Source organism: Leucopleurus acutus (genome assembly GCF_964270905.1).
Source record: "Leucopleurus acutus genome assembly, chromosome: 16".
NCBI classification, from domain to species: Eukaryota; Metazoa; Chordata; class Mammalia; order Artiodactyla; family Delphinidae; genus Leucopleurus; species Leucopleurus acutus.
In genome coordinates, this window is record NC_139158.1 from 20,006,147 (window position 1) to 20,030,122 (window position 23,976).

Consider the following 23,976-nt stretch of genomic DNA (forward strand, 5'->3'; position numbering starts at 1 on the left):
AGTATTGTTGATTATCTTTTTGAATTATAGTTTTGTCCTGATATACACCCAGGAGTGGGATTGCTGGATAGCTTGTGGTCATTTTATATCCCTGCACCTGATGCATGGCTGGGTAGTATTTTGAGATATTAATCCGTCTGGGTTTTTCTTCATTACACTTCCTTTTTCTTCCCTCCTTCCCTTTCCCCTTAAATCAGAGAGCTAAGCAATTATACCCCAGTAAAGATGTTAAAAAAAATCAGAGAGCTATAGCTCGGGGAAGGATGTGACAGGCCAAAAAGCAGAAATAGCCTTCAGGTCACTCTGGCTCTGTGTCCCAAATTCCCAAACCTCTGAGGTTTTAAAGAGGAAATGGACAGAGCGTGTCTGAAAAAAAACTCGAAGGGCAGTGAATGTAACCTGACAAGAAGGAAATTCTCCATGGCAAACAAAAGGAAGAAAGATGAGAAAAAATTCCAAGAGTCCTAGGGAATTGCCAAGACCCTAGGTTGTGATGTTTGTCCAGGAAAAGAGATTTGTCTTGCCCCCTGTTGTATCCCAATGGTCTAGAACATGCCTGACAAACAATGGAAATTCAATACCTGCTGTTGAATGAATAAGTGAATGACTGGCAGAGTGAGCGAACAGATTCTACAGGAGCTTATAACTAGAACGTAGGGAAGGGAAGTCACTCTCAACAGCTAACAGCCTCCCTCAACCCCTGCCATTTTTCCAGCCTCCAGGCTTTTGTGCACCATTTTCCCTCTGCCTGGAATGCAGCATCATGGTGAGACTGAGGGCCATCGAGCTGAACTGCCTGGGCTTAGATACGAGACTCACCACTTACTGTGCAATTCTGGGAAAGTTAGTTAACCAACTCTGTGCCTCAGTTTCCTCACAGGTAAAATGGGGATGATAATAATACCTACGACAGGGGATTGTTCTGAAGATTAATGAGTTGATCTGTGTAAAGCTCCTGGCGTGTAATAAGAACTCAATAAACAGAGCGGATACTTTCTTATGTACCCTGACACAAAGCTTGCTGCACCCAGATAACTCCTATACATCTTACAGACTCAACTCTGCCATGGCTTCCTTCAGGAAGCTTCAGGTGCCCCTCTGAGGGTTCCCATGGTACCATCTCACCATCTGCCACATTGCAATATAATTATCTATGTCTATCCCTCCCACTAAGCTGTGAGCTCCCCGAGGGCAAAGATGAGATCTCATTTGTCAATGGATACAACCTGGTAGTCAGGCCTTTCCTGAATGAATGAATGAATGAACATCTGTGCTTACTGAGCCCATCTCACCTTCCTACCTATAACGTGCCACCTTTCTCACACTGTAAACGCCTAAACACCAAACTACCCCCACCTCCCACCTCATCCCTCAGGTACACCATACCTGGGCCTGCCCTCTGCTCTTCTGGTCTTGTCCTGCCCTATTGGTCATGGAAGGAAGATACCCAAGTAGAAGGGCCCTCGTTGGTTTCCTTGAACTCTTCCCCCCCTTGTTAGGGTCTCTGTGATGGGCAGAACCTTTTCTACCTTGAAACAGTTCTTTACATAACAAGAGGGGCTTCTCTGAGCCTTCAACATCAGTTTCCTTTCTCCTAAGAATGCTTTTAAAACTTCTTTTGGAACCTGGTGTACAGGTGGATGCAATCCTCAGCCTTTCCCAATAGCCCGTCAAGGATTTATGTTCCTCTGGTGCTCTTCTTTTGATGTGTGGATGTCAGATCTTGGGAAGGATTTAAATACAAAGTATTGGGAGTTCCTAAGTCTTTCTGGGAGATGCTTCAGTCTGAGAAGGTTGTGTACAACATAATACATTGTAAGAACACTGAATGGGTGTCCCAAAGAGAAACATTCAAAACATTGCTCCTCTGCTATTTTTAAGAACAGCCCCAGTTTTTGTGAGATAGAACTATGGATATGGTTAAGGATTTGCAGACTGCTGCAATGCAGATGGAAATGTTAATAATGGGATATTAGTTGCTATGTTAATAGGGAGATACTGAATTGAAAAGGGGTATTTTATATACAAGGACATGGGCTTCATAACCTCCAGGAGCATTTTACAACTTTGATCAGGGCTTCTGATTGTACTGCCTCCCCTCCATGGTAACACAGGGCATCATGATGTCCACATGATTTCCTGTGGTTCCACAAGTCCCACTGTTCTGTGTCTTTTCTACATTATCCAGGGAATGAGGGTAGTTATGGCTCCAAAGGGTGAGTCCCAGTCTCAGTAATACCTGCTGTTGACCTTGGACCTGGTCCTTGGAATTTTCTGCATGGTCTCCTTCTTTAAGGATGATGGTGTGAATTGGATTATCTGCTGAACTTTAGCTCCTCACTGTGGAAGGCACTGATTTGGGGACCATCTGTGAGTTCTGGTATCCATCAGGATCCTCTAGTGGCATCTCCTTCACACATATATCCACTGATTCCACAAATATTTAGTGATGTCATCACACTAGGTGCTGGGATACAGTGGTGAGTCAAGACAGACACAGCCCTGCCCTCACCAAGCTTAAAGCCCAGAGGGAGATGCAGACACTCATCAACCCAACATAAAACCACAACTGACACAAGTTCAAGTTCAGGATACCATGAATGCCACAACAAAGGGAGGTCCAGGGAAGCTTCCCTGATTGTAAGAATGAGCTGAGACCTACAGGAAGAGGAAGAGTAAACTGCTGAAAGAAGACAAAAGGGCAAACACTCCAGATGGAAGGAAGAGAGTATGCCTATGTCCTATGGTGGGTGGCAGCCTGGAGGGGATGAAGGATTAAAGAAAAGCAAGGAGACAGAGAATAGATAATGAGATTACCATGTCACAGTTAGTCTGTCCTAAGGGCAATGAGAAACCTGTGATGAGCTTTTTAAAGAAAGAGAACTGATTGGATTTCCCTTCTGAGTTTGACCTGCAAGACCCCTGACAGCAGATATAAAGCCAGGATTTCATGAGCCAGAGATGAGGAAACCTTCAGATCTTTCAGAAGCACCGGTAGCCTGGTGCCTCTGGAGATGGTGGGATTTCAAAGAGCATGTGGCAAGTACCAACACTGGACGTGCCTCTACGGTCTGAATGAAGTGGGGCGATTCAACACCACAGGTCACGTTTGGCCTCACACTGCTGGGAAGGGCTCTCTTCTCTCTGATCTGTCTGGCTGAGATCAAGGAGGAGGGCCTGGAGTCCCAACAATGAAACCAGAAGGATGCTTGGGAGATCAGAGTATACCCAGGAGACCCAGACCCTGCCAGCTCCCCTCCACTCGGGCCAAGGCCCCCAGCTCCCGGCTACCGTGAGTGTTGGCTGTTAATGGCTCACAGTTGCCCCATGTCCAGATAGCTGCCTTCAGTCTCACAGAAGCCACGGATTCTGGGAGGTACCGTCCCACTTTCAATCCCAGTAGCCTGGAGCAAAGACTGACCGTCTTAGCCAGCCCAGGCTGCGGAAATAAAATACCTCAGACTGGGTTACTTAAACAACAGATGTTTATTTCTCACAGCTCTGGAGGCAGGAAGTCCAATATCAAGGTGCAGGCCAATTCGGTTCCTGGTGAGAGCCCTCTTCCTGGCTTGCAGGTGGCCACCTTCTTGCTGTGCCCTCATGCGGCCATAAAGCCACCAAGCCCATCATAAGAACCCCACCTTCATCTAAGGCTAATTAGCTCCCAAAGGCCCCATCCCCAAACACCATTTCATTGGGTTAGGGCTTCCACATGTGAATTTTAAGGGGACACAATTCAGCCCATAGCAGTGTCTGACCCTAACAGAACAGCCCTCTTGCCTCGAGGAGGGACTGACCCTGTGCTATAATCTGTGGTCCAGGACTCCATGGGATCCAGCTATAGCTGGTCTTCAATGGAGACCACACTCTCACTCAGCTTTTCCCTGCTCTATCCTCACTCCTTATCTTATGAGCAGCCCCAGTAAATCACTTGCACAAAAATCTCCATCTCGGCTCTGCGTTTAGAGAACTGCAGTCAAAGCATCAGGTTCTTCTATCATCAGTCAATCAACGATCCCACACCAGGTACTGACCGTGCCTGGAACGGTGAGGAGGCAATAGCAGGGCACAGTGACCTGCAGACAGGAGGCCCAGGGGCTCATCCTGCTCTGCACGAGACATCAGGCAAGTTGCCCAACCTCATCGAGTCTTAGTTTCCCCTTCTGTATGTTGGCAACACCACTATCTCCATTGGATGAGTCAGTACCAAAGCACTTGGAAAACCACAAAGTGCTCTTAGTATATTGGTAGCTATTCAGTTAGTGCTAGCAGAACCCTGAACATGCAGATAGTCTGTCCTTAACTTTAAGGGAGTCCTAACTTTTCTTCCTTCCCCTTGCTATGGGTTGAATTGTATCCCCTAAAAGATGTGTTCAAGTCCTAATCCCAATACATATGAATGTGACCTTGTTTGGAGATAAGGTCTTTGCAGATGTAACCAAGTCAAGATGAGGTCATACCAGATTAGGGTGGCCCTAATCCAATGCCTGGAGTCCTTAGAAGAAGAGGAAATTTGGATGCCGAGACACACAGGGAAGAACGCCATGTGATGATGGAAGCAGAGATTGGAGGGACGCAGCCACAAGCCACGGAGCCCCAAAGACTGACGGCAACTACCAGAAACTAAGAGAGAGGCATGGCACTGACTTTCCCTCAGAGCCCTCCTGAAGGAACCAACCTTGCCGGCACTTTGATTTCAGACTTCTAGCCTCCAGCCTCCGGAACTGTGACCTGTTGTTTGAAGCCACCCAGTTTGTGGTACTTTGTTACAGTAGCTCTAGGAAACAAATATACCACACCCTCATTGGGATTGCCTGAAAATCGTCAGCTTGTGATCAAGATATAAGACAGTGTATCTGTGATTGAGGGGGAAGACTTTGACCTCGAATTGGAAGAGACGTTGTATTGTACCACGTGAAACAAAGTGCCCAGGAAACACAAATAAGAGGTAATGCAGCTAAACCACAGAGGGAATAAATAAGGTATGGGGGGAGAGTTGGTGCAGGGAACTAAACCAAAAAGTAACCTAGTATATCACGATAGTGAACAGACCTAGGTGATGCCGTGTGTGACTCTCTAAGCCTGTTTTCTGATAGAACGATAATACTACTTAGCTCATTAGAGATACTGAAAATTTTTAAACAAGATATTGCCATAAGTGCTTCGCAGAGTGATTAACACACTTAAAAACTCAAATGTTAGCTACTTTTGATGTAGCTGACTGGATGACGATGATGACTACAAATGGTGTGAGCTCTCAGAAGCACAACTTCTCTGAGCCTCAGTATCTTCATTCATAAAACAAGTATAATAGATATTTCACAACGCTGTTTTGAGCACTGAAAGAGATAACATGTAAGTCTTTTCTATTTAATTGAAATATCATTGACATATAACACTGTGTAAGTTTAAGGTGTACGGATGTGTTGATTTGATACATTTGTATATTACAATATGATTACATCCCTGGCATTAGCTAACACCTCTATCACCTCAAATAATTATTTCTTTTTTGTGGTGGGAACAATGGATGGACCTTGAGAGCATTACGCTGTGGTTTGGTTTTGAGCGCTGTGCATTCAATGGGTTCCTTGAAGGTTGGCTGGCCTTAGTAACATCTGAGCCAGTGTAGTTCCTAGAGAATAACAGTAGAGGGCAGCAGGGTCTCATTTTTGCCCCTCCAGCCCAGGAAGCTTAGACAGTGGGGAAACCAGCTTTTCGTGAGGCTTTTCCTCCTTGGGGGACCCTCAAGCATTTCACTGGGAAGAAGTCATGTCAGCCATTGCCTTCCTTTCAGAGGAAAAAACAATTCAACGGAATACACGTTCCATAAGAGCCCACTGGGTGTCATGAACCTCAGTTTAAAACAGGGATTACATTTTACAGGGCTATCTTTTCAACTTTTATGTGGTGTAGGCTCAGTGCTTCAGAGCTGCTGAACCATTCCAGGGCCTCAGACCAATTTTTGCAAAATCAATCCCTTCTATGATCAATTTCCTAAGATATCAAGTCAAAAAACCTTGTTTAAATTAACAAATTGTAAATTCTAAGAAGTTTGACACAAGCCTCTGGGGGAGAATTCCTTCAAAGTTCTAGTCCCATTCTGGGGACTTCCCTGGCGGTCCAGGGATTGAGACTCCGTGCTTCCAATGCAGGGGGTGAGGGTTTGGTCCCTGGTCAGGGAACTAGGATCCCACATGCCGCACGGCGTGGCCAAAAAATATATAAAAAATAAAATAATAATAATAAAATAAGATAAATTTTAAAAAACAAAGTTTTAGTCCCATTCTGGTCCAGTTCAGTGCCGCGTTGACCGTAGCTTTATGGCTCAGCAGTTACCCATCCAGCACAGCCAGGTTTCCATTTTGTCTGAGCTGCCCATGTCAGAGCCAAGCATGTTGTGAATGCTCCATTAGGAGGGACAGACACCATGCTACACTTCTCATAAGAGGCTGTATTATCCCTCTTTCTTATTACTATGAAGTATTTCAGAAGTGCGAAAAATAGAATAACAGAACAGGGACCAGTGAGGCCGCCGTCAGGTTTAAGAAAGAAATACTTCAAATACATGGAAAGCCCCCAGGGACGCACAGTGCCATAAAATTAAGGTGTTCAGCATTTTGTCTGCTCTACTGGCTCCTTTGAGGTCTTCGAGAAAAGTAATGTACTGCTGGTGTCCCAGCTCTAAGCTCCAGCGCACCGGAGGTGCTGAGAGCTTCACCCTTCGGGGATGCAGTCTCTAAGGATGCCTACAGCGGGGATGGGCTGTAATGGGGGCCGGCGGCGGGGGGAGAGGGGAGGAAGGCAGTGTGTCACCGCACCTCTCGCCCCGCCCCTGCACCGCCCATCCCTCCACCAACCTCCCCTCCCCTAACTCAGCGGTCCAGCCAGGTCCGAACCTAGCGGAACCGGAGCAGGAGCCCAGCGCCACCTACCGACAACGATAAGGACCTCCCTCTCGATGTGGGCCTGGATGTAGATGCGGCCGCGGCGCTCCGTGTGGTCTGTGCCGCAGAGGCTGGGGACGTTCATCACGCAGCGCTTGTGGACGTTCATCATGCAGGCTGCGGGGACAGAAGGAGGGTGCGCGGCTCAGGCTGGTCCAGGCTGGACCCCTCCTGTTCCCCTCCTTCCCTCCGAAGCTGGCGGAGACCAGCCAGCCGAGCCCGCCCTGCCCGGGTCTCATCAGAAGGGCTTCTCCAACTCTCCTGCGGCCCCCGCCCCCCACCCCAGGCCCTGATGGACAAAGGAGGAGGAACATGTCCGTCCTCCCGAAAGGCTGAGGCACCTCGCGCACCCCCGACGGCTCTGAAGCCAGAGGCACCAAGCTCAGTGGCACGGGCAGCAGGTAACGCAGCGAGAGAAGCTGCGGGTGTGGCGGGACCTGACCGGCCAGGGAGCGCAGTGTCCCCACTCAGGAGCAGCCATGCAGGGTGCATGCCCCGAATTGCTGAGATCGCCCCATTTTTCAAGATTAAGCAGGAATCCTGACTTGTATGTGACGTCTCCCGATTTTTAAATATTGACGGCCCATAGGTTGGTTTCCGTGGAAAGAGTCTGAGAATGGGAGTTGTGAGCCAGCAGGTTTACCGCAAGGGCTCCTGGGAGGGAGGAGCTCGCCCACGAGGATGCACTGAGGCTGACAGTAAACAGAGCTCTGGACCTCCAGGGACCCTTCAGAGTTGTCCCAAATGGATACAAGAGGACCAGGCCTCTGCACCCTTGCACCTGCCAGGAACCACCCCCTGGGAGGGGCATCATCTTGGGACCTGAGCAAAGCCCGCACAGTATCCACCAAAACTAACTGCAAGAAAAAGGACTAGACGCAGGGTAAGACGAATGGAATAGGTCTGCGACTGAATCGGACCTTCACGTCTCTTACGTGATACGATAAATACGGGCTCCCTTCCCACAATCCTGTAGTACATCTGTGCTTCCTTCAGTGGGTGGTTGGTTTCCCCTAAGTCCCACGGGGGCTCCAGGGAGGTGTGCCTGGAGTCCAGTGTTCTCTAGGGGACCCTCGTTCCAGTTTGAGAAGCCAGGAGGAGAGTCTAGATCACCCCATGGGGCCTGCATTTCAGGAGATTCCCTGGGGAACTGGGGGCACGGCATCCCCAGGGGCAGGGGGTGCTCAGGACACCCCCTTCTCAGCCCGCCCAAGCTCCAGGAGGCAGCAGGCAGATTCCAAAACTGGAAATGAATCGTGGGGAGAAAAGGATGGTGGGGAGGAAGGAAGAGCCCCCTGGAACCTGAGTGCCCACGTTCAGGGCTCTGCGTCAGCCCAAGCTGCCTCCCACCCACCCCTCTCTGTCCTTGAGGCCCACCTGGGGCCCCACGTGCGCTAAGAGGAATCAGTGTCCCACAGGCAGAAGGCAGCTGCGCCGCTCTCTCCCCGCCTCTGTTATGTGTCTACCTGGGAGCCCCATTCACCACGCGTGTCTCTGTGGCTCTTGCCCTGTTTGTTTCTGTCTGCCTCTCGGTACCCATGTCGGTGTACGTCTCTTTCCTGGTCTCTGCTCCTCTGCTTCAGCATGTGTCTCTCGCTGCCTCGGCTGCATCTGTGAATAGGTCTGTTTCACGCTCTGGGCCTGTGTCACACCTCTTTGTCTCCATCTCTTTCTGTGTCTCTCCATGTGTGTGTTTCTGCCTGTCTCTGCTCTCTCTCCATCTCAGTATCTCTGCAGGAGCCTGACTGAGGGCATCTCTCTCTGTGTCACTTCCAATCATTGTGTCTGTTGGTTCGTCTGTCTGTCCCTCCTGCTTGAGTCTCTCTCTAGCTGGGCCCCTCTGTAGCCTCACCCATCGCTCCCTACACCTGGGCGCACGTGTCATTTGCCCCCTGAATCCGTCCCTGTCTGTGATTGTGTGTTTCTCTCTGTCTCTTGCCCCCTTCCTCCCCATCCACACCCATACTCCTCTCTGTCACTCTCTGCCCCTGAGAGTTTCTCTCTCTGTCCTCTGGGCCTCAGGACCCCTGTGACAGGGACAGTCCGGCCTCATGACTGCTCAACATGCGGGGGTCAACAGGCCTCTGGGAGCCAGCAGCACTGAGCCCCCCATCTCCACCCCGTCCCCTTTGCAGCTGCAGCTCTCAAAGCCTGCTGGCTCCCCCACCCCTCGGGCCATTCAGTCCTTCACTTACTAAAGAGAAGTCCTGCCCCCTCCTGCCTCTTCCCACCCCAGCCTGGTCAGAGAATCACATGCCCGCCCCGCTTCTAGCATAAACTGTAGGTGCTAAAGGGAGGCAGATTTTCTCTCTGCAGAGAAAGGCATCAGCCCCGCATATCGGTGCTGGCAACAGCTGTATGCGTGGCTGCAGGAATGGCCCCGATTTGACCACGCCTCCCTGTGTCCACACCTGTGGACTGTCCCCTCCCACACAGACTGTGAACCTTGCCATGTGACTTGCTTTGATCAGTGGGACTTGCCCTCTTAAAGCACCTGGGACCTCTGTGTGAGCAAGCCCAGGCTAGCCTGCTCAGGACGGAAGACATGTGGTCCCCCAACCCCCCTCATTCCCATCACCCAGGTGACAGCCAGCCATCCTTGTGGACAGGCGGGTGAGGCCCTCCAGGCCCAGACAGCCCCTCACCAACCTGCTAACCCACCACACAGGCATGAGTAAGCCCAGCCCAGACCTAAAGGACAGCCTTGCAGAATCATGAGCTCTATAAATGGTTACTGTTACTCAGCAACAAACAAGTGGTACCCAGCCCACCCAGGACTGGGGAGAATGTTTTGTAGACCATGAGGAAGCAGCCCAGTCAGCAGAGGCTGCCAGAGAGCAAACGTACTTACTGTCACATTTCATCCCCTGGTGGATGAGTCCATACAGCAGCGACCCACAGTGGTCACAAAACGTGGGGCTGGAGTACGTGTGGATCTTGAACTTGTGTTTGCTCCGGGGGTCCTAAGGTCAAAAGAAACAAACAAAAGAGGTTGGCATCAGTGTGGCATGCCCCCGTTTCCCGCTGCCCTGTGCATCACTGGAGAACTCCTAGAGAACTGAACTTGGCCCCCAGCATTCATCATACTTGCTGGGACCATCACTGGAGCTCTGTGCCCAAACATGGTGCTTGATAAGTAACCACTGAATGAATGAATGCCTAAGACAGCTGATGGCTCCCATCCTGCCCCAGCACACTCACTGTGCCTGCAAGTCCTCCTCCATCTGGGAATCCAACCTACTGACTCTTATCTACAGCAAGGACTCCACAGATGGCAAACAAAACACCAGACGGATCAGGTAAACAGGTCGCCTTGCTCCTACTTTTCTGTCCTTTATCAGCCAAGCAACTTCTGGATGATCTAAAACCCAAGTCTGGGCACGAAACCTCCCCAATAGGACCTCATCATCTACGGGACAGAGTTCAAAGTCCAATAAATAGTCTACAGGTTGTGGCAGAGACTACTGGCTTTCCACCAATACCCATTCTTCCTTTCAATAACAGAACACTTGAGTCTTAGCAGAGACTGTGGCTGCCCAACTATAGACCACATTTCCCAGTCTCCCCTGCAGCTTGGTGTGTCCATGTGATTGAGTTCTGGCCAATGGGATGTACGTGTTTCAGTCATTCCTTTAAAGGAAGGTGTGCAGCCTCCAGGCCCCCTTTTTCCCTTCCCATTGTCTGGAAGACGGTGAGAAGTGGAAGTGACCACCTTGCACCCAAACTTGGACCCACCAGCCCTGGACTTTGTACTTTTGGACAGACATCTGAGAGAAAAACTACCTTCTGTCTTGTTCAAGTCACTATATTTGGGGGCTATTTGTTACAGCAGCTTACACCATTCCTTAACTAACTAACATGCCCTTCCTAACCTGGCAATGTAGTGCAGTAGTTAAAGGTCCAAACTGCCTGGGCTCTTCTTTGATGCATAATTTGGGGCAAGTTATTTAATTTCTTTGTGCTTCATTTTCCTTGTCCGTATGATGGAGAGAATGATATAAGCTATATGACCACTGGGAAGAATAAATGAATTAACCTATGTAGAGATCTTAGAACAGCCTGGCACACAGTAAGGAGTATAAGCTTTTGCATTATTATTACTAGATCCCCCATGTGATCCCAGCTATGCCCCCAAACACACACTGTGTTTTCAGTACACAGGACTTGCTTGTACTCCCAAATGTGCCATGCCCTTCATGACTCTCTGGCTCTGCATGATGTCTTTCTCCTTCAAGAGCTACTCTAACCACAAAGTTCCTTCTTCTCTTTCCCATCCCAGCCTGAAAGCTGCCTTCTCTGTGAAAGAGAAAATTTAAAATCATGGGCCCTAGGTTCCAACCCAGGGCTGATCTGATGTTCTAGCCTTTGCTATATGCTACCCATCTCCTAATTCATTCACTCATTCACTCATTCATCCATTCACATTTATTTATTGATGCAGGTGCCTTTTAAAAACATATTCTAATAGAGACAGGAAATGAACAAGTGAGCACGTAAATGGACAGAATAAGTAGAAATTATTTTATGTGCTATTAAAATGATGAGCATTTCTCCTTAGGAAACTGTTATTTACAAAATTTAAAAATAATCCTTATATCTTCCAGAATGGCTACAATTTCAGAAAATTGATACTGACAATACCAAGTGCTGATGTGGAGAGAACACTGTTGGGACTCTCCTACAACGCTGGGGAGAATGCAAAGTGGTAGCACCTCTTTGGAAAACTGTGTGGCACTTTCTTATAAACATACCCTTATAATATATGACCCAGTAGTCCCACTCCTAGGTGTGAAAGGAATACATCTATCCACAGAAAAGCCTGCAAGTTTATAGCTACTTTACTTACAATAGCCTAAGTCTGGAACCAACCAAGTATTCAACATTCAACGGATAAACAAAGTGTGGTACGTCCACACAATGGAACACTTCTCAGCAGTAAGAAGGAATGAACTACTGATGCAGGTAACATTCATGAATCTCAGAAGAATTTGGGTAAGATAAAGCTGTCAAACACATGCTGTTGGATTCTGTTTAAATCAAAGGCTACACGCTATATGATTCCACTTAAATGACATCCTAGAAAAGGCAAAACTATGGGGACAGAAAACAGATCAGTGGTTAAGAAGGACTGGGGGTGGAAAGGGGATTGACAACAAAGGGACAGCATGTGGGAACTTTTACGGGCTGACTGGAATGTGCTATATATCAACTGCAGTGAATTTTACTATATGTAAAGAAAGTGAATCTTGCTGCATGAAAACTCTGTCTCAGTAAGCCTCTGCCTAAAATCCTGTCCATCCCTGAAGGCTTTTGCTGGCCTGCATCTTCTTAATGAGCTACAAAGTTTCTTTCATGACATTCCAAGCCTCTGTGGTCAGGCAGATGAAGTGTTGGCCCTTGCACAGCTCTGAACCGCCAAGTTTTAGAGGCTGGGTCAGCTCTGCTCTGGCTGTGGGACACTGCAGGGCTCCCAGGATGCAGAAGGACCCCAGGACCCCCTTGTCCTGCTCGAGGACTGAAGTGCTACCCTAGTAACCATTTTTTGGAAATCAAAAAAGGAAACTAAAGGCTCCCCGTTGATGGCTTAACCAGCCATGTTTCCTTTCTTAGGCAATGAGATGCAGAAAATACATCTGGTTCCCGGAAATAGTCCCAGTGCTCTGTGCCATAAAACACTTCCCTGGCCTTTGAGAATTCACCTTAAAGTCGAGAAATGAGTGTCTCAAATCTGCCTAAAAAGAAACACCTGTTCACCACTGGTATTGGCCTGAAAGGGGAGCTCAAGGCTTCTCTCACTCCCCTACTCAGCCTCAAAGGAGGAGAACCTATCTGGTTGGTCCGAGTCCAAGACACTGATTGGCCTAGCCTTGGTGTGTGGAGCCTTCACAGCCTTTAAAAGCTGCACCACCATCTTTCTCTTTCTCTCCCTCTCCCAGGAGGCTGCTGGGGGGCCGTGGCCTCGCCCTAAGAAGGTTGGGCATGAATGGTCTGGACCAGCTCCACTCCAAGCCCTAGGACAAGTTCTCTCTCTCCTCTTGGTTTTGTATTTCCTTCTGGGTTCCCTGATATGTTAACCTATAGGAGCCAAGAATTAGTTTTGAGGATGTTTTAACTGTCCTTAGGCCTACCTAATATAGAAAAAAGGAGTCCCCAAGGGCCTCATGAGCTCTACTTCGAGATTTGAAGCAAAACCCCAACTAACAATAAAGTTGCTCTTTGCTGGCTTTGCACTTTCCTCCACGGATAAATCTTAGTGAGGAATCTCAGGGAGAAGGAGTCGAGCATTTCTGACCACATACTATTGAAACAAGCAGGACCCTGTGGGGCTCCTGGGCACGGGAACCGTTCTGTTCAGCCTCCATGACCTTCCCTGAGTTCCAAAGGGCAGGTTCAAACGGTTGCTAATCAGGGTAGAGAGGGGATACAGAGACAAGGGAGGAGCAGTCAGAAACAATAGTGCAGGAGGGAGAGTCAAGATGGCATTGTGGGAAGACGAGGAGTTGGCTTCTCCCCACAACTAGGGTTCCTACCGGCCGCTGGTGGGGGACTCTGACACCCAAGGAGATGGGAGGAACCCCATAGTGAACCGGTAGGATGCAGGGGGACTGAGCGGGGGAGGAGAAGTGGAGGCCAGAGAGGATAGGCGCCCCTGAGGCTGGGGAGATCAGGAGAGGCAGGTGGGAGGGACTCTCCAGGAGGAGCAGAGGGCGACTGCCCTGCCCACGCAGGCCTGAGGAGCCCGCTGAGCTCCCGCACTGATCCCCTGCCGTCCAAAGCCCCCTCCAGGCCACGTGGGTCCTTGGGGGCGTAAGAGGGAGGCCAGGGAGATCAGGAGAGGCAGGTGGGAGGGGCCCTCCCAGACCAGAGGAGCAGGAGAGGACAGGAGGGCGTTTGCCCCGCCCACTAGAGCTCAGGAAGCCTGCTGGGCTCCCAGGTGAGGTCCCCCGCCCCCTGAGACCAGGGGTGGGGGGCACGCCTGGGCCCCTTCTGTTCCTTGAGCCTAAGCCCCTCCCCCCACAGCCCCCAGGGCCTTCTCCTGCCCTGTGGGTCCTGAGCATAGGCCCCACCCACCGCCTAAACCTCGCCCTTGCTTAGGTCCCACTCTCCACAGCCGAGGCCTTTCCCCCCGTTTTTTTTTTCTTTTCCCTCCTCTTCTTTTTTACTATTGTGATACTGACATACCTTTCAGTTGTTGATTCATCTATGTTTTTATTTTTCTATTCTTTCTAACATATCTGTTAGTTTCCTAGTCTAATCTTACTTTTTTACTTTGGTATTGTTTTTTTGCCACCCCACGTGGCTTGTGGGATCTTGGTTCACGAGCCCGGGGTCGGGCTGAAGCTCCTGCGGTGGGAGCTCCGAGTCTGAACCACTGGACTAACAGAGAACCTCAGACCCCAGGGAATATTCATCGGAGTGAGGTCTAACAGAGTTCCTCATCTCAGCACCAACACCCAACTCTACCCAATAGCCTACAAACTCCAGTGTTGGAAGCCTCAGGCCAAACAACCAGTAAGACAGGAACACAATCCCATTCATTAAAAAAAAAGAGAGAGAGAGAGAGAGACAGCAAAAAAATATGTCACAGATGAAGGAGCAAGGTAAAAACCTACAAAGCCAAATAAATGAAGAGGAAATAGGCAGTCTACCTGAAAAAGAATTCAGAGTAATGATAGTAAAGACGATCCAGAATCTTGGAAATAGAATGGAGGCATGGATTGAGAAAATACAAGAAATCCTTAACAAAGATCTAGAAGAACTAAAGAACAAACAGAGATGAAAAACACAATAACTGAAATGAAAAAGAAAAATACACTAGAAGGAATCAATAACAGAGTAACTGAGGCAGAAGAATGAATAAATGAGCTAGAAGACAAAATGGTGGAATAACTGCCAAGGAGCAGAAATAAAGAAAAAAGAATGAAAAGAATTGAATACAATCTCAGAGACCTCTGGGACAACACTAAATGCAGCAACATTCAAATTATAAGGGTCCCAGAACAAGAAGAGAAAAAGAAAGGTTCTGAGAAAATATTTCAAGAGATTATAGTTGAAAACTTCCCTAACATGGAAAAGGAAATAGTCACCCAAGTCCAGGAAGCACAGAGAGTCCCATACAGGATAAACCTTAGGAAAAACACACCAAGAAACATATTAAACTAACCAAAATTAAGTTCAAAGAAAAAATACTTTTTTTTTTTTTTTCCGGTATGCGGGCCTCTCACTGCTGTGGCCTCTCCCGTCGCGGAGAGAGGGAGAGGCAGCAAGGGAAAAACAAAAAATAACATACAAAGGAATCCCCATAAGGTTATCAGCTGATTTTTCAGCAGAAACTCTGCAGGCCAGAAGGGAGTGGCAGGATATACTCAAAGTCATGAAAGAGAAAAACCTACAGCCAAGATTACTCTACCCAGCAAGGATCTCATTCAGATTTGATGGAGAAGTCAAAAGCTTTTCAGACAAGCAAAAGCTAAGAGAATTCAGCACCACCAAACCAGCTTTACAACAAATGCAAAAGAAACTTCTCTAAGCAGGAAACACAGTAGAAGAAAAAGACCCACAAAAACAAACTCAAAACAATTAAGAAAATGGTAATAGGAACATACATATCGATAATAACCTTGAATGTAAATGGATTAAATGCCCCAACCAAAAGACACAGACTGGCTGAATGGATACAAAAACAAGACCCATATATATGCTGTCTACAAGAGACCCACTTAAGACCTAGGAACACATACAGACTGAAACTGAAGATATGGAAAAAGATATTCCATGCAAATGGAAATCAAAAGAAAGCTGAAGTAGCAATACTCACATCAGATAAAATAGACTTTAAAATAAAGAATGTTACAAGAGATAAGGAGGGACACTACACTGATTGATTGATCAAAGAATCAATCCAAGAAGAATATAACAATTATAAATGTTTATGCACCCAACGTAGGAGCACCTCAATACATAAGGCAAATGATAACTGCTGTGAAAGGAGAAATCAACAGTAACACAATAATAGTAGGGGACTTCAACACCCCACTTACACCAATGGACAGATCATCCAAATAATATAAATAACAAAACACAACCTTTAAATGACACAATGGACCAGATAGATCTAATTCATATTTATAGAACATTCCACCCAAATGTGGCAGAATACACTTTCTTCTCAAGTGCACACTGAACAGTCTCCAGGATAGATCACATCATGGGTCACAAATCAAGCCTCAGTAAATTTAAGAAAATTGAAATCGTTTCAAGCATCTTTTCTGAACACAATACTATGAGATTAGAAATCAATTACAGGGAAAAAAACGTAAAAAACACAAACACATGGAGGCTAAACAATGCATTACTAAATAACCAAGAGATCACTGAAGAAATCAAAGAAGAAATAAAAAAATACCCAGAGACAAATGACAATGAAAACACGATGATCCAAAACCTATGGGATGCAGCAAAAGCAGTTCTAAGAGGGAAGTTTATAGCTATACAAGCCTACCTCAAGAAACAAGAAAAATCTGAAATAACCTAACTTTACACCTAAAGGAACTAGAGAAAAAAGAACAAACAAAACCCAAAGTTAGCAGAAGGAAAGAAATCATAAAGATCAGAGCAGAAATAAATGAAATAGAAACAAAGAAAACAATAGTAAAGATCAATAAAACTAAAAGCTGGTTCTTTGAGAAGATAAACAAAATTGATAAACCATTAGCCAGACTCATCAAGAGGGAGAGGACTCAAATCAATAAAATTAGAAATTAAAAAGGAGAAGTTACAACAGACACCGTAGAAATACAAAGCATCCTAAGAGATGACTACAAGCAACTCTATGCCAATAAAATGGACAACCTGGAAGAAATGAACAAATTCTTAGAAAGGTATAACCTTCAAAGACTGAACCAGGAAGAAACAGAAAATATGAACAGACCAATCACAAGTAATGAAATTGAAACTGTGATTAAAAATCTTCCAACAAAAGTCCAGGACCAGATGGCCTCACAGGTGAATTCTATCAAACATTTAGAGGAGAGCTAACACCCATCCTTCTCAAACTCTTCCAAAAACATTGCAGAGGAAGGAACACTCCCAAACTCATTCTATGAGGCCACCATTACCCTGATACAAAACCAGACAAAGATACTACAAAAAAAGAAAATTACAGACCAATATCACTGATGAATATAGATGCAAAAATCCTCAACAAAATACTAGCAAACAGAATCCAACAACACATTAAAAGGATCATACACCATGATCAAGTGCATCTCAGGGATGCAAGGATTCTTCAATATATGCAATCAATGTGACACACCATAATAACAAATTGAAGAATAAAAACCATATGATCATCTCAATAGATGCAGAAAAAGCTTTTGACAAAATTCAACACCCATTTATGGTAAAAACTCTCCAGAAATTGGGCATAGAGGGAACCTACCTCAACATAATAAAGGCCATATATGACAAACCCACAGCAAACATCATTCTCAATGGTGAAAAACTGAAAGCATTTCCTCTAAGATCAGGAACAAGACAAGGATGTCCACTCTCACCTCTAGTATTCAACATAGTTTTGGAAGTCCTAGCCACGGCAATCAGAGAAGAAAAAGAAATAAAAGGAATACAAATTGGAAAAGAAGAAGTAAAACTGTCACTCTTTGCAGATGACATGATACTAAACATAAAGAATCCTAAAAATGCCACCAGAAAACTACTAATCAATGAATTTGGTAAAGTTGCAAGATACAAAATTAATGCACAGAAATCTCTTGCATTCCTATACACTAATGATGAAAAATCTGAAAGAGAAATTAAGAAAACACTCCCATTTACCATTGCAACAAAAAGAATAAAATACCTAGGAATAAACCTACCTAGGGAGACAGAAGACCTGTATGCAGAAAACTATAAGACACTGATGAAAGAAATTAAAGATGATACCAACAGATGGAGAGATATACCATGTTCTTGGATTGGAAGAATCAATATTGTGAAAATGACTATACTACCCAAAGCAATCTACAGATTCAATGCAATCCCTATCAAATTACCAATGGCATTTTTTACGGAACTAGAACAAAAAATCTTAAAATTTGTATGGAGACACAAAAGACCCCGAATAGCCAAAGCAGTCTTGAGGGGAAAAAACGGAGCAAGAGAAATCAGACTCCCTGACTTCAGATTATACTACAAAGCTACAGTAATCAAGACAATATGGTACTGGCACAAAAACAGAAACATAGATCAATGGAACAAGATAAAAAGCCGAGAGATAAACTCACGCACCTATGGTCAACTAATCTATGACAAAGGAGGCAAGGATATACAATGGAGAAAAGACAGTCTCTTCAATAAGTGGTGCTGGGAAAACTGGACAGCTACATGTAAAAGAATGAAATTAGAACACTCCCTAGCACCATACACAAAAATAAACTCAAAATGGATTCGAGACCTAAATGTAAGACCGGACAGTATAAAACTCTTAGAGGAAAACATAGGAAGAACACTCTTTGACATAAATCACAGCAACATCTTTTTTCATCCACCTCCTAGAGTAATGGAAATAAAAACAAAAATAAACAAATGGGACCTAATGAAACTTCAAAGCTTTTGCACAGCAAAGGAAACAATAAACAAGACGAAAAGACAACCCTCAGAATGGGAGAAAATATTTGCAAATGAATCAATGGACAAAGGATTAATCTCCAAAGTATATAAATAGCTCATGCAGCTCAATATTAAAGAAACAAACAACCCAATCCAAAAATGGGCAGAAGACCTAAATAGACATTTCTCCAAAGAAGACATAAAGATGGCCAAGAAGCACATGAAAAACTGCTCGACATCACTAATTATTAGAGAAATGCAAATCAAAACTACAATGAGGTTATCACCTCATACCAGTTAGAATGGGCATCATCAGAAAATCTACAAACAACAAATGCTGGAGAGGGTGTGGAGAAAAGGGAACCCTCTTGCACTCTTGGTGGGAATGTAAATTGATACAGCCACTATGGAGAACAGTATGGAGGTTCCTTAAAAAGCCAAAAATAGAATTACCCTATGACCCAGCAATCCCACTACTGGTCATATACCCAGAGAAAACCATAATTCAAAAAGACACATGCGCCCCAATGTTCAGTGCAGCACTATTTACAATAGCCAGGTCATGGAAGCAACCTAAATGCCCATCGACAGATGAATGGATAAAGAAGTTGTGGTATATATATACGATAGAATATTACTCAGCCATAAAAAGGAACGAAATTGGGTCATTTGTTGAGAAGTGGCTGGATCTAGAGACTGTCATACAGAGTGAAGCAAGTCATAAAGAGAAAAACAAATAACGTATATTAACGCATGTATGTGGAACCTAGAAAAATGGTACAGATGAACCGGTTTGCAGGGCAGAAGTTGAGACACAGATGTAGAGAACAGACATATGGACACCAAGGTGGGAAAGCCGCGGGGGGTTGGGGATGGTGGTGTGATGAATTGGGCGATTGGGATTGACCTGTATACACTGATGTGTATAAAATTTATGACTGGGCTTCCCTGGTGGCGCGGTGGTTGAGAGTCTGCCTGCCGATGCAGGGGACACGGGTTCGTGCCCTGGTCCGGGAGGATCCCACATGCTGCGGAGCGGCTGGGCCCGTGAGCCATGGCCGCTGAGTCTGCGCATCCAGAGCCTGTGCTCCGCAACGGGAGAGGCCACAACAGTGAGAGGCCCACATACCACAAAAAAAAAAAAAATTGATGACTAATAAGAACCTGCTGTATAAAAAAATAAATAAAAATTAAAAACTAAAAAAAAGAAATGGGTTAGAAACTGTCATATCCCTACCCCAGCATCACCACTTGATTTCCAGTGTCCCTGGTCATCTCTCCCACCCTTAGGAACCAGGTTCCCACAGGGTCCTGGCATGATTCTTCTACCCACTGTTTCATGGGGTTGAGCTCCATCATGCTTTGTACTAGGCAAACTTGGATTCCAAGTTTTCTTCCACTTCTGATTTTGATCCAAGAGATTGCCAAATAACAACAACAAAATGATAATCAACTACTGTGACTCTTACTGCCACCATGAATTCAGCAGACTCTCTGCCAAGCACTGTGCTAAGGGTTCCATATAACATCATTAAAGCTTCATAATGGCCAGTGAGGGAGGAGTTATTATCCTGGTATTCCAGATGACTAAACTGAGGCTTAGAGAAATGACTTGTCCAAGGTCACAAAGTAAGGAAGTGGGAGAGAAGAAGTGGAATCAAGTTTGTCAGGCTCCAAAGATGCAGGCAACAGAGTGGGGACGCCCAAGTGTCACCTGGCTGCCTCCCTGCTCCTCAGCCTTCCCAGAGGGTCTCCCACCCAACAGGGGGTTATAGATAATGACACCCTTCATCCCACACAAATGCAGCACCAGCCAGAGTCAGGTCACTCGGAGCTCCCCACCCCCACCCCCAAACCAGAGTCTTCACTGTGAACAGATACTCCCCAGGACCAAAGGACAGGCCGAACCCAGCTCAGCATCTTCAGTTCATCACCTGACTCCAGGTACATGCAGCTAAGGAGGAAGGAAGCAGAGATGAGAAACCAAAAAAAAAAAAAAAAAAACAAACTTTAAACCTCTACATCAAAACCTAAAGTAGCCTTTCTCCACCTGAATGGGCTGTGTGGCTTTGTGCACAGGTGGGCTGAAATCCGGCTGAGCTGAGGCAAAGCTGCAGGAATACAGAAGCTGTATTGAAACACCAAGGTCATGAAAGCCCACACCAACAGCATCAGTCAGAGTAGGAAGTCAGAGCAACCTGTAAATTCAGACTGTGTCATCCCTGGACCTTTACCGACTACAAAAGCCTGGAAGGTATGCTTCCTGGAAGGTCGACAGCAAGGCAAACCTGGAGATCTCGTTTGAAAATACTGTCGGAACAGGAGGAAGTTTACAAACACGGGCTCTGGAGTTAACTGTGTGGCCTCAGGCAAGTGACTTAACCACTCTGAGTCTCTGGTTCCTTGTCCATAAAATGGAGATGAAAACAGTACCCACCTCATAGATCGGTTGTGATGGTTAAAGCTCCCAGCACAGTGCCCTGTACACAGGAAGTACAGGCTCCTGATTTGAGAAAATATAATCATGGTAACACTTCCCAAACTTCAGTCTTGAGTTGTCATATCTTTGCACGTCTACATACTACCTATAATATTATTTATTACTTGGTGCTTTTCTGTAACTCGGCTTGCCACTTTTACTTAAACCTATTTTAAAATAAAACTCTCTAAGAGTGTGAACTTGTGGGATTGATGTGCAAATTATGTTTTTTCTAATACACCTTAAAAATGAAATAGACAACTCTTTAAAATTTTAAGATGTTCATCCCAACGGTCTCCATTAACAAGCTGTGGGAACACAGATACACATATGCCTGGTAGGTCGGCCGACTGGTATTACCCTTGGGGGCAACTGGGCACGTCTATCAAAATTCCAAATGCGTCTCCCCTTCTGACCCAGTCGTTCCACTTCTGCGAACTGATCCTGGAGATAAACCCACATACATAGGAAATTATATATGTACACGGTTGTTCACTGCAGCATCATTTATAATAGCAAAAGACTTTAAATGAGCCAAGTGTCATAGGTAGGGAGGTGCTTAAATAAATCATAGTGCAGTTACACAATGGTCTACTATTCAGGTATAAAAATGAAGAGTTCTCTGCACTAATATGGAAAAATCTTAAGAGTTTATTTTTAAGTGAAATCGAAAAAGGAAAAAAGCCAAACCCAAGATGAAGAAGAGTGTGTGTCGCATACTACCTTTTGGGTGAGAAACTAAGGCGGGATAAGAAGTATACTCTAAATTACTCACACCTGCATAAACAAATTCTAGAAGGAGAGGCTGCAAGAGAAGGTAATAAGTGTTTCTCTAGGAAGGCAGGAGGGAACACAGTGCAAGGGAGTACGACTTCCCCATATATACCCCTGTAAAGTTTTGATGAAAGTAGAATATTTTCGTGTTTATCACGAAACTCCCACAGCACGTACCAGCACACTGGGTAACCCGACAGCACCACCATGCCCCAGACTGCAAACAGAACGCCAAGAATTCCCGAGAGACAAAGACGCAAGGAAACCTTAATCGGGATGATGTGGACTGAGATTCTGTGAACACGAAATGTGTAGAATGTTAGAAGCTGTAATTACACAGTTGAAAGGGGGACACTATAATTTGGTGAAGATCTTTCATTATGTTGCCGGAGAAGAGAGTGAATAGCACTGATAACGCTGTGCAGATGCTCGGGTGCCTGAGGAATGTTTTTGACACACCATGCCTGCTACTACCCCCGCCCCTTGGGCAAATAAGTAATTGTTCCATTTAAGGACAAGCTTCTGTTGTGTCAACTTTGGTAGAATTTTTTTTTAATTAATTTATTTATTTATTTTTATGTTTGGCTGTGTTGGGTTTCGTTTCTGTGCGAGGGCTTTCTCTAGTTGCGGCAAGCGGGGGCCACTCTTCATCGCAGTGCGCGGGCCTCTCACTATCGCAGCCTCTCTTGTTGCGGAGCACAGGCTCCAGACACGCAGGCTCAGTAGTTGTGGCTCACGGGCCTACTTGCTCCGCGGCATGTGGGATCTTCCCAGACCAGGCCTCGAACCCGTGTCCCCTGCATTGGTAGGCAGATTCTCAACCACTGCGCCACCAGGGAAGCCCAACTTTGGTAAAATTTTAAATATGATTTCCTGGGTTACAATCTGTACTGGAGTCAATGTCTGTGTTAGGGGTTCATTAATAGCCATGTTCAAACTTAAGGCCCAGCTCTCACAGTTATTACAATAGCTTTTGGACTCTGAGGCCAATTACTTAACCCTTTTAAGTCTTAGTTTCTTCATCTAAAAGTGGGATAATAATCATATCTAATTCCTAACTTGATGGGAGGGTTCAATGCACTACCGCATGAAAACTGCCTAACAGTCACTAGTGGAAGTAAATATTTTTAAATGTTCACTGTTATTGTTAATTTTCTGTCCATATTCTTTGTCCTTGTTTAAATTCAAGTTGGTTTCTTTCTAAATTATTTGTAACACGTTTCCTATACAATTTTAAAAAGAATATTAACCATTTATCTATGATCTATACAGTAAATATTTTCCCAGTTTTTCATTTGCCTTTTTTTTTTTTTTTTTTTGCGGTACGCGGGCCTCTCAATGTTGCGGCCTCTCCCGCTGCGGAGCACAGGCTCCGGACGCTCAGGCTTAGCGGCCATGGCTCACGGGCCCAGCCGCTCCGCGGCATGTGGGATCCTCCCGGACCGGGGCACGAACCCGTGTCCCCTGCATCGGCAGGCGGACTCTCAACCACTGCGCCACCAGGGAAGCCCTCATTTGCCTTTCAATTTTGTTGATGTTCTTTCTTTCAACATCTAACACTGAAAGTGTATTTGTTTGTGTGTGTTTAAATAAAGTGCAATTTCTCCCTTTTCCTTATGGTCTCTGTCCCTGCTGCTATATTCAGAAAGTCCTTCCCAGTATTTTCATTCTCTTACAGTTTCACTTTCTACATTGAAATCATTATGTCCCTTGGAATTCATTTTAACAGGAGCTTCTTGAAGAAAGGCCTTTATTTTTTCTTACTGTTTAGCAAGTTGTAACAACAAATGTATGGAATGCATCTTCTTGTGCTGATTTAAAATGCCTCTTTTATCATACACTAATTTCTCTTGTATCCTTTGTTCATTTTAAAGTTTCCCCTTATGCTCCACTGATCTGTCTCTTAACTGAGAGATGTGCCTCAGTACCGTACTATTTTAATATAACATAGGTTTATAATATCTTAGTACCTAAAAACATCCATTGTATACCCACCCACCCCTACCCCAGCATCACCATCCACTTTCAAAATTTTCTTGGTTATTCCCACCCACATATTCTTCCAGATTGTATTGGAAATGCCAATCTTTGTCAACCCTGCTTATTGCCCCTTCTACAAAAATTCCCACCTACAGCACCAGCTCAGTGGGCAGTAGAGCATCTGAC

The 23,976-nt window shown here is 45.6% G+C and overlaps 1 protein-coding gene across 2 annotated transcripts in view; it reads right to left on the reverse strand.

Annotated features, from left to right (window-relative positions):
* The window catches only part of PRKCB (protein kinase C beta), a gene marked incomplete at both ends in the record, with an annotated part of 312,013 nt that overhangs the window by 136,240 nt on the left and 151,797 nt on the right, over nt 1–23,976 (reverse strand). For both annotated transcript variants that reach the window (XM_082856532.1, XM_082856531.1), the window contains 2 exons: nt 6,936–7,064; nt 9,799–9,910. In XM_082856532.1, the coding sequence (XP_082712658.1) occupies nt 6,936–7,064; nt 9,799–9,910 (241 nt within the window). The remainder of the gene's footprint in view (nt 1–6,935; nt 7,065–9,798; nt 9,911–23,976) is intronic.